Source organism: Corella eumyota, chromosome 4 (genome assembly GCF_963082875.1).
Source record: "Corella eumyota chromosome 4, kaCorEumy4.1, whole genome shotgun sequence".
Lineage (NCBI taxonomy): Eukaryota > Metazoa > Chordata > Ascidiacea > Phlebobranchia > Corellidae > Corella > Corella eumyota.
Window position 1 is genome coordinate 9,736,145 of NC_137493.1, and position 11,607 is coordinate 9,747,751.

The following is an 11,607-nucleotide window of genomic DNA, read 5'->3' on the forward strand; positions in this document are numbered from 1 at the left end:
AATAAAAGATATACTTTTTTCAATGTAATTTTACTTAATATAAAAAGACCGACTTGACAGCTTTACCATAGGGCTACACTGCTTAACTAATATTTTCACCAAGTGTTGCTTTTGTGTATCATAGCACTTAAGCACAGCACCGCCAGTTTTTGACATAATTTGTTAATAATATTTCTTTAAAAAAAAATTGACTAAATAACTAACTGTTTTAGGGAAAAATTGGCCAACGAGGCAAAATTGGTCGGCAAGGAAATCGTGGAAATCAGGTAAAATTTAAATACTTAATTTTTAAGGAATTAAATAATTACTTGGCAACTTTCAGTAATGTTTTTGTAACTTTTAACCATGGTTTTTAATTTATACTAAACAAGGGGATTGCTGGTACAAAAGGAGAGAGAGGTGTAAAAGGTTTAGTAGGGGTCAAGGTAAGCATTTTTTACTTTTTCTACAATTTTTTTAATAGTCAAATATTGATCTACGATTTTTACTGCTTAGGGAGAGAAAGGAAATCGTGGTACATTGGGTCCTACAGGCAAAAGTGGAAAAAAGGTAGTTTGCCAAAAATAAATAAAAACATTTAACAAGAGTACTAAGAAAAAAATATACCTATTAAATATATTTTATTAATCAATGCATCAAATATGTTGTTAGGGAAAATCTGGAATAATTGGAAAAAAGGGTAATAAAGGTCATGCAGGATCATCGGTTAGCTTATTTATATTTGTGTTTAAAAGTATACATTGTCTGTAGGTGTTTATATATTTTTTTATTTATACTTATTAGTTGTAAATACAAAATTGTAAACTAGTTGGTTTAATAATGCCTTAGTTTGTTTTTTTCTTTTTTAAAGAAATTTTATGGAGAAATTGGTGTAATTGGTAAAACTGGGATTATTGGTCATCAGGTCAGTGCAGTTTTAAATATTAACTGTCTATTGGTAAGCTTTATATTTTTATAAAAATCGAAAAAAAAAAAAAAAAAAAATTTATAAAAAAATTGAATACTACGATTTGGTATACAAGATAAGATACATTTGTTTTACTACAATTTTAAAATATATAATCTGTTAAATTTATTCACTATATTTTATCCAAAACTCTTTAGTCACAAACTTTTATGTGGGCGCTTTTATAACATAGGGAAATTCGGGATTAAAGGGATCTATGGGAAAAGTGGGTGAAAAAGGTAAAAAAGGAGAAAAAGGTTACCTATCAGAAGTTGGAAAACATGGTGAACAAGGAATAAAGGTGCAAAATTACATTTTTTTAGTTATAGTAATTTCTATCAGTTAATTTAACATAGTTGAAAATACATATGTATTTTTTATTTTTTGTTTTTGGTATTACAATAAATATTTATATAAGGGTATAAAAGGTGTAAAAGGAAAAGATGGCAAGAAAGGACTTAAAGGATCTAAAGGCATTTTAGGGAAAAGTGGTGTAAGCGGTCCTACTGGGAGTCTTGGTATAAATGTATGTTTAGATGTTATTGCTCTGGAATATTACAAATAAAAATCCAAACAAATTTAAATTTTTTAATTTTACATATAAAAGGGGCAATTTGGAAAAAAAGGTGATAAAGGTACATTAGGAAGAAAAGGAGCAAGGGTAAGAAAAACTAAGTTGTATTCTAAGTGAATAAAAATCACGATGCAAGAAAACATCAATAACGATGCAAGGAACGAAAATGAGCCGTTGATGTTTATATATGTTCAACTGCTTATACGTTCTTTACATCGTTTTGCTACAATCAGCAATTAATGATAACAACTATTTGTTTTTAACAAAAAAATAATAAAAGAAAATCATTAAAATAATTAAATTAGAGATTTAATTAAATACATTTATTTTGACAATAACAAAAGTATCATAAATTTTGGTTGGTTGAATAAATTACTTAATAACTCCAAATTCCTGTTTTTTTTTTAAATACTGTAAAAAAATGCTCACCTTGCCACAATGAAGCAAGTGACTTTAAAAATGTTTTGGTGAATTGACTGGAATATTTTTTTTTTAACGTAACACAACTATTAAAAATAAAGTAACTTACTAGTTAATAATACCTTCAAATTGATAAACAAAACTAGATAATATTTTATATCCTTATTTACATGGCAGTTGTATTTTAACCCGTTAGGTTGGTAACCATTGATGTCGCAACATAAAAGTTAAGATACATTAGACTACAATTCAAAAGCTAAATATAGATCTTTTATTTTAAAATAAAAAAAGTATAATGAAAATACAAATAGCCTATGTTATTTAAACAATCAAAATTTTCTTTAAACAGCTGTTGGTAATTTTGCCACTCGATTAATTTAATGATAACCGGCTAAATGGGTTAAAATAAAGCTAGCATATGCAAATGTTAAAACAGATAGAAAAGGCACAAGTTTTAAATTTGTGTGCTTTTGTATATTGGGTGCTTAAATAGGTAAAATAGGAAAATGGTATATTTGGTTGATCAAGTTTAAATATTTATTTGTAACAGTTTTCATGTTTATTAAATCTATCACATTTGGCCCGTAAAAAGGTTGTCACCGTGAAAAATTGTTTTTTTAAAGTTGTTTTATGAAGTTACATAACAAAGTAAATCTTGCCCACATCTAAAAGAAATAACATAAAGCCTAAATTATATTTGACAAACACATTATTGAGATTAGGCACTTGTCAAGGAAAAATATAGATTTTTAAATATTATAGAAATTTTTTTTTTAGAAAAAAGTTTTAAATTAAAAAGATAAAATAGTGAAAAAAAATATAAGGGATACAGTTGTTTACTAATTTTTAGGGTATAACTGGTGTGAAGGGAAATCAAGGAAAATTGGGTAGTAAAGGATTAAAGGTATTTTAATATTATTAACTAGAATGTTAAACAATTAAAATTTAACATTTCTGTCGATCCATAAATTTAATTTATTTTTTTTAAAACCTATTTAAAGGGAAAAAAAGGACACAAGGGTATTAGGGGAGCACAAGGAGTTTTAGGAAAAATTGTAAGTTAATTATTTTAGCAAGAATCTTTATAAAAACAGTTTATTACTTTTCTAACCTGATACTTACATATTTTGCAAATTAATTAAAATGTTTAATAAATTTAAAATTTTGACCTGTTAACAAAGATTTAAATATGTTAATAATTTTACAATTTTTGGGTATGCAATTTTGGCAAATAACATGTTGTCTTAATAGACTATTTTTATGTTTATTTATTAAACAATTATTTATAAAAATTAAAAAAATAAACATTTACTTAGTAGTAAAATGTTTTTTTTTGTTTTATTTTGTTTAAATACAAGGTAGTAGGTGCATTTTTGTTAACAGGAAAAAAAATTAAGAATCCAAATTTTTTATGTAAACAGGGCAAATCCGGATTTTTGGGAAAACCTGGTTTAAAAGGAAAAAAGGGAGAAAAGGTAAAACTTAACTTAAAAACCATAATTTTTGTTACAAACAAATGTTTGAGCTTCCACATTGCATTTATGTTATTTAATCTTTTTTAAATTAAAGGGGGAAATTGGTAATATTGGTTTACCAGGAAATTTTGGAAAACAAGGCTTGCAGGTTAGTTCCTTTTAAGATTTTGCATGACCTAATTTACCACTACACTAGTTTAATATGTAATATAATGTGGAAATGTTTTTATTTTGGTAAACAAATTACCATTGTTAATATGTTTTTCAATTTAAGGGAAAACCTGGCCAAAAAGGCATTCCTGGAAAATTTGGGCTGACTGGTATAAAGGTATAATATAAAAGGTGTTTTAGTTTTAGTGCCAATTAAATGTATTGCTTTTTAATTTTAGTACATAGGTTAACATTTTGAACCATAAGTAAGAATATCGATTTTTATAACCCTATACACTGTTTATAAATTAAATTAATATTTAAAACAAACTAAACAAACTTATGAAATCTGTTATAAAAAAACTTTTAACTAATTTTATATAGATCTAAAATAAAGTTTTATTACTTATATATATATTTTCAAGGGTTCATTGGGTCCTCCTGGATTAAAAGGTATTAAAGGTTCAATCGGCAGGTTAGGAAAGAAAGGATACAATGGGCAAAGAGGTTATAAAGGTGTTAAGGGGGAAGTCGGTGTAATAGGTGGTGCTGGATTAATGGGAATGAAAGGAATAACTGGACAAAAGGTATATTTATTCTGTGGGAGACGTTTTAATTTACTCTCATTATCTCACTATTGACGAATATTCATTTTCCAAGATTGATTCTATTTAATATGCTTTTAAATGTGTGTAGGGTAAATCTGGAATTTCTGGAATGCCTGGAAATCGTGGAAACCATGGTCTTAAAGTAATTAATATAAATATTCAAATAACTTGTATATATATAAATTGGTTCTTGTTTTTCAGGGTGAAGCTGGATTACTTGGTTATGCAGGATTTCCTGGAAATATTGGCTTAGTTGGTGTAAAGGGTCTTAAAGGGCCTAAGGGATATAATGTAAGTTTTTTTACTTTATTTGTATACTAAATATTAAAACTTTTGTTTTATTTATGTAGGGGAAAATGGGTTTAAAAGGTGATAAAGGTAACTCTGGAAAAAAAGGCAACCAGGTATAAAGCAATTTTATTATGTTTTTTTTATATTCCTTATTCACATCTGATTTAAATAACAAGTTATTTTAAATTTTTTGTTACAGGGTTTACCAGGAAATACTCTTAATTCTCTGGCAAGTGTTTTATTATATTTGGCTGTAGCAAGTTAAAAATATTGTATTTTCAAATATTTATTAATGGACTATATTTTAATTTTAGTTATATATTTTAGAGATTTAAAGTATCAAAAATAATCAATCAAACAATGACTTCATTAAAAGTCAGCACCGAAAGTGTAAGTTTAAGTACCTATTTAACTGTTGAATAAGTTTGCTGCGGCTATACATTTTTTGAAACATTTTCGAAAAAATTGTTAATTTAACTATTTCTGTATACAACTAAGATTTTTCTTAAAATATCATTTTATGGAAAATGTGTTTTTGTTTAGCTTATGAGGGAAAAATTTTTTTTTAACTCTAAACAACAACTTTAAGTATATTAATTTATATAAATAAAAAAGGTTTCGAAATTGTTTGATCATTTTAAAATAAAGGTAAAGTTTTGATTAGACAAAACAAGGGGGCAAAACCCCTTTCTTACCATTTATGACAAAATAAACACAAAAGTTTTACAATAGTAATCTATAAATAAACAAAATAACAGACAAGCATTTAAATATATTAAAAAAACAAACATTAACTTTTATCCTGTATTTAAATTGATATCAAAAAAATTATTAGACTAAATTTCGAATGCCTAAAAATGGATCTTTGATTTTTAATAAATAAACAGGCTTACAAACAAACAAAAATAAATTTTTGATATGTTTTTAAATTAATAATTTCCTTGTATACATAACACTAAATTTTGAATGCCAAATGTCTTTTTTTAATTTTTAATGAACAAAAAAGCATTAAAAATAAAAAACAATCAAATTAATTTTTTATCCCATCTTCATATTGAAGTATAAAATACTATTGACCAAATTATAAAAACTTATTAACGTCCTTTAAATTTTAATCAACAAACAAGCAATTACTAATTGGTAATAGTTAAATTTATAAAACAAACACTTTATTACTATAAACATCATGCAAAAATTTGGACTAGTAAGAATAAAAACTAGATTTTTTTGATAAATCAAAAATGGATTAAAAAAAAAATTTAATAAAGAAAATATTGTATAATTATTAGATTAAACAGATGGGCTTTACCCTATCTTTACACCATTTGTTTTGTTGTAATTAAGCAACATTTTACATTAGACTTTCAAACGCTTACCTTGTTATTTGGCAATAAAAAAAAATTAATAATAATAAACAGACAAAAATAAAATTTTAAGCTATTTTTGAGTTATTAATATCGTGACATATAACTGGTCAAGATTTTAAAGCATAATAACTAAAAATTTCGAAATTTTATATACAAAAACAAAAAGTATTTTAATTTATATTAAATACTAACTAGATTTTTTTAATAAATAAAATATGATTCGAATTATTTGATTATTTTTAATATAAATCTTTATTAAAGAATAAGCATAAACGTTACTTTATCAAAAGTATCAAATAAGTTAATAAATAAAATTACTTTTTACCCAAAAACTTTACATTTTAAAGAGCAAAGAGATTCTAATTTAAAATTTACGACTTACAAGACATTGAAACATATTAATAATAATGACAATAACAATATGTTTTAAAACTAAAGATTAAGTCGTGATAAGTACACTAACAAAATATTTTGAAATTTAAGATTTCAAACCATATTTCTATTTTCTATACTTAATGGACCTAAATTTTTTTAGTCTGTAAAATTAGGACGATAAAATTCAATTTAAAAAATCTAATTTGTAAAATTTGTGCATGGTTTAAATGTTTTAAATGAATATTTCTAATTTTTTCAGGCAAAAAACAAATTTCTTAAGAAAAAGTTATCCCTTAATTTATTCATTATCATGTCAACTGCGTTTCAAATGCAAATTTCTCCACTAGGGTCATCTATGTTTCCTGCTCGAACATGCAGAGATTTATTTATAAAACATCCACATTTTTCCAATGGTAAATTATACACTTAACGTTCAAGGATTGTTTTTAAAAAAAGTTATAACATAATTAAAAAAGAAACCTTGCGACCAAACAAAAATATAACTTAATATGACTTACTATAACTTTTAAAGCTTAAAGTTGATAAAAATTTAAATTAGGCTAAGATATTAGAAATAAATTTGGTAACAATCAATATAAAACATAAAAGATTTTAATAAATTATTTACCTTAATGCATATCTTATTTAGATTAGTAGTTATGCATTCTATTGACTGTTATTTATTAACTAAGTTCAATTTCATAATTTTAAGTAATTTTTTATAGGATTGTATTATATTGATCCAAATGAAGGTTGCTCAAAGGATTCAATATATGTATTTTGTAATTTTACAGCTGGAGGCCAGACTTGCATTTTTCCTAAACAGAAAACAGTAAGTACTATAGAAAAAGTACATTTTTTTGTTTTACTTTTCTTATTAACATTGTGCTTTTTTAGCACTGTTTGCTTTTTTTAATAGAATTGTATGTATAACAATAGATATCTCTTATTAAACACACTTTTCTATAACTTCTTTGGGTTTGTTAAATTGCTTTAAGGTTTTAAGTACTGGTAAACAATACTGGAAAACACAATACTGGAAAACACAATACTGGAAAACAACATATAAAAAGCAATTAAAAAGTCGATATTTTTGGTGGCGACATTTTGATGAGGCTCACTTAATAAAATATGATGCAAATCAAGTACAATTAAAAATATTACGCCACCTTAGCATTTCAGTCCAACAGGTTAAAAATATTGTTTTTATTGTAAAGTTACAATCTTGTAAAACCAAATTCAAAAAACAGAATAATCTAAACTTGAATGTTAATAAATTAATACAAATTTATTTTTTTTGCTTATATTAATTATTTTTTAACCAATAAACTTTTGGTTCAATCTTGCTTATAATTACAAGAAGTTATTTATTTAATATTTCACATTTACCATCAGTAATATCAATATAAATAAAGCAAAAATATTTTTAATATTTAGGAATTCAGTTTTACCTGCATTGGAGTAACAGCAGCATATGATACATTGACAGATGATTATACAAATGCCCTTAAGTATAGAGGTGACGATGCAAGCATAAATAAATTACTTGATGGTTCCGCGACATATCATATTCAGCAAGATGGTTGCCAGGCATGTGTTTCTTAATTTAGTAACGTAACTAAAATAAATTAAACTTGCATAGTCAAATTAAATCCTGTTTCTAACCTTATAAACTTTTTATTATTTAAAACTTCATGGTATTATACTAAAAAACATAGTAACTATAACATGTTAAATTTTTACCATTTTTTTAGTTACGATCCGATAATCTCAAGAAAACAGTTTTTCTTATACAAAGTAACAAATTAAAATTGTTACCGGTACGAGATTTTGCAATTGCGAATCCAGAACCATCAAGTAAATTTGGAATAAATGTTGGGCCTGTTTGCTTTAATTAAAAACAAAACATTAATATTAACTAAACTTAACCATAGGTTTAATTTATAGTAAATATAATAAAAGTTTTTTAAAATGACTTTATTATTTTTAACACTGTAATTTTTTTTTTTATCCATGGGGGTTATGACTGAAAACCTGTTATTATCAAAATGAAATGATTTAAAATATGTGTAAACATTTCTTTTGATATACTAAATTTTTTTAAATTTTTTGTAAAAAATTTGTAATTTTAATCTATATTTCAAAAATATGAAGTTAAAAAATTTTTAACACAAATCCATTTGTTTTACAAAGTTATGTTTTTTTTCGATGCCTTGTAGTAATTGCACATTTATCAAAATAATCTTTTTTTGTAAGATTTTAAAATCTTTTTATTCTTTGTTAAGTGTCAAGTTTATCTTTGCTGTTAGTGTATGTCTTATGTTATTATAACAATTTTATATATTAAGAATTATCATTATTAGCTTAATTGTACCAAAAAATAAGTCGTCATATTGTGTTTTTTTTATAATAAACATATTTTATGATAATACTACATCTGTAACAAGTTCGGCATTTTGTTTAGCACTTAACTTAATGTTGTTATTTTTTTATTTATTTGGTAATTATCATAAATCCTTATCTGTGCGCACTTATTCTATATCGGTATTACAATGCCAGGGAAAAACGGGTATGCGACAGAGAGCCTAGTATAAAGTATAAACAAGCGTGGCCCATGCTCAATTCTGTACTAGGCCCGTGCACGGTTAAATCGAGCATGGGCCATGCTCGCCTAATCGAACACGGCCGCTGCAACATTTCCATGTAAGGCAGTACAATGCCCCAAGCTGGCTACTGGCACATAGCTCTTGCATAATCGGGAATGCATAAAGGGTTAAATTTTTTGGACTAATGCGGATGCACGAAAAACTTAATTAAAAAAAAAAATTGTCACAGTTAACCTTAGTAAGAATGTTGTTTTTTTGAAATTTAGGAAACACCTACAAGGGACAAACGTAGGAAAAGTGGTCAGGAAAAATCAAATGATAAAAATACCCAAACCTTAATTTAATATTAACAGTTAATAAATACCAAGTATAATTATAACATGTCAAGGTATAATGGTATAAGGTTAAAGACGCGTTTAATTATTAAAAAAAATAAACTAAGTCTACAGACAACATCTTTTTAACTTTTTATTGGTCAAACGCGTTCACTACGATACATGCACAAAAATTAACATTTACACAATTACGACTACATTATACACAAAAACGTCTACTACAATTGACTACATTTTTAATATGATATTTTAACTATTAACCAATTCTATATTAAAACTCGTGGGTAATAATACAAAATTGGGTGTGTTAAGATGGCGCTAAAAATGCAAACTGATAGTAAAAACAATATTAGAGCAAGATTGTCATGAGAAAAGGGTAATTATCACGAGTGAAAGCCTAGCAATACGTATGAATTGTATCAAAAAAGGTCTACTTTTTAACCTATAAACCCCTTTCGCATTTGTGAAATAATAGCACAACTTAACAAAAAAATTAAACACAATTCCCCTCGACGTTAACATTACGAACAGTGACAATTTCACATAGGCTTACTAAAATACACTATTGAATCGATATAATAACAATTTAATTTAGAGTGCTTAACTTCCTTATGGGCGTTGAACATGTCCTTTTAGAAGGGAATAATTTGTTTCTGCCCTTTATAACCTGTATAAAAGTATATATTGTAACGTTTTCGTCTCTGGCGCTTTAACGTTTATCTATTTCGTAATATACTAATCTAGCACTCAGTTTAGTATCAAGTCTACAGACCAACTAAACCTAACCGTTTAGCAAGTTGTTCACTACGCTACCCTCTCAAAATCATTTCTTCCAGTTAAAACAATAAGTCACGTGTTAAAAGCGAAAAGATAAGAATTCAGACGACTACATGCCAAAGGAATAACAAGATAACACAAATAATTTGGACCATACAAAGCTACTTATCTATTCAGCTACTCTAACACTTTGCGTCACAAACTTAACTTAATTATGCAATTCTTTAAACTATCAATGTAATATATTTTAATTTATCAAGTTTCCTCTTTCTTTTCTGTTATTAACTAGTTTTAAACATTTATATTCACTTACTCTATATATGTTAACCCCCACTAGTTGGTGGGTTGTATAATATTTTTGTGCGTTGTATGTGATATACGTTGTGAAAGGCCATTCTGGGACGTTCTTTCTTTAGGTAGGTTTATTTCGGTTAGTCCCTATATCCATAGGTGGGCACAGTTAATCGAAAAAGCAACTTCGTTAAATGGTTATTCGTTACACAATACAGTAACTTCGCTAACGTTTTTTCGTTAAATTAAACCAAATGTAACGGAAGTTATCGTTAAACGTTAACGTTAAAATTTAATTAAAACAAACAAAGAAATTACCTTTTTTATAAAAAAAATAGTTTTTTTCGTAATCGATGTTTTAACTAGACGAAAATGGTTTAGAAGAAGTTTTTAAAACTGGCATGCCTAATGCCCAAATAATAGCGGCCGGATAGTAATACTTACATCGTTTAAAAATTGCAACGTTTAAACCCGATAAACGGCGACATTAAACATATATATTTCTTATATTACCATGGATTTACTTGTAAAATATTGAGTTAACGGGCTTAATTTAACGGAAGTACAATTTAACGAAAGTTAACAGGTCCGATAACGATTTTTAAAATTAACTTAAAAGTTAACTTTTAACAAAAAATTCAACTTCGTTATTTAACGTTTAACGCATTAACGATTTGGTGCCCACCTTTGTTAAAGCGGCTTTATCACATGCAATTTATCGTGACCAGTTCGTGCTTTCCTACTAGACTTAGAGCCATACTGGGTTATATTAAATGTAATTATTATTTTCTTTAAGTTATTTTTACACTGTAACTACCATCGACAATGATTGCTTTACTATTATAAATCAAATGTGTCGTAACTTTCTTTTTTTTCCGTACAATTTTATTTTATTATTTAGTCACTCTTTTGTTATAGTTTTATTTTTTTGGTGTATATTATGTAAAATGTATTTTATTTATCGCATTTATTATTAATATAATCTATATTGGGTTTGGTGACCATGCCATAATGTACTATAAAATCTTTGTATAAATATTATTACTTTTGGCATGTTTTAAATCATTAAATTGATTTCGTCAATTTTTCCCGTCGCATTGTTGTAATATTAATTGTATATCGTATTTATTATTATGGTTCGAAATCTTAGATTTCGAAACATATTGTTATTGTCAGTGTATTTATTATTATTATGGTTCGAAATCTTAGATTTCGAAACATATTGTTATTGTCATTATATTTATTATGGTTCGAAATCTTAGATTTCGAAACATATTGTTATTGTCCGTATATTTATTATTATTTTTATTTTTATTCTTACTAATCCGAATTTTGAAATCGAATAACTTTTGTTCTTTAAAACTAAAAGTTCTAAATTTTTAGTATGTTTGT

General features: G+C 25.9%; 1 protein-coding gene across 1 annotated transcript; it reads left to right on the forward strand.

Moving 5' to 3' along the window:
* The first annotated feature begins 873 nt into the window (after positions 1–873).
* Positions 874–8,216, forward strand: LOC145751023 (uncharacterized). The gene is made up of 20 exons (XM_082567092.1): positions 874–904; positions 1,140–1,247; positions 1,365–1,472; positions 1,554–1,607; positions 2,791–2,844; positions 2,942–2,995; positions 3,362–3,415; positions 3,510–3,563; positions 3,690–3,743; positions 3,991–4,152; positions 4,262–4,315; positions 4,375–4,464; positions 4,524–4,577; positions 4,664–4,693; positions 4,792–4,854; positions 6,466–6,619; positions 6,932–7,038; positions 7,205–7,396; positions 7,644–7,796; positions 7,961–8,216. Exons 2-20 carry the CDS (start codon positions 1,164–1,166, stop codon positions 8,102–8,104), a joined length of 1,719 nt encoding a protein of 572 aa, XP_082423218.1. The 5' UTR covers positions 874–904; positions 1,140–1,163; the 3' UTR covers positions 8,105–8,216.
* The last annotated feature ends 3,391 nt before the right edge of the window (positions 8,217–11,607 follow it).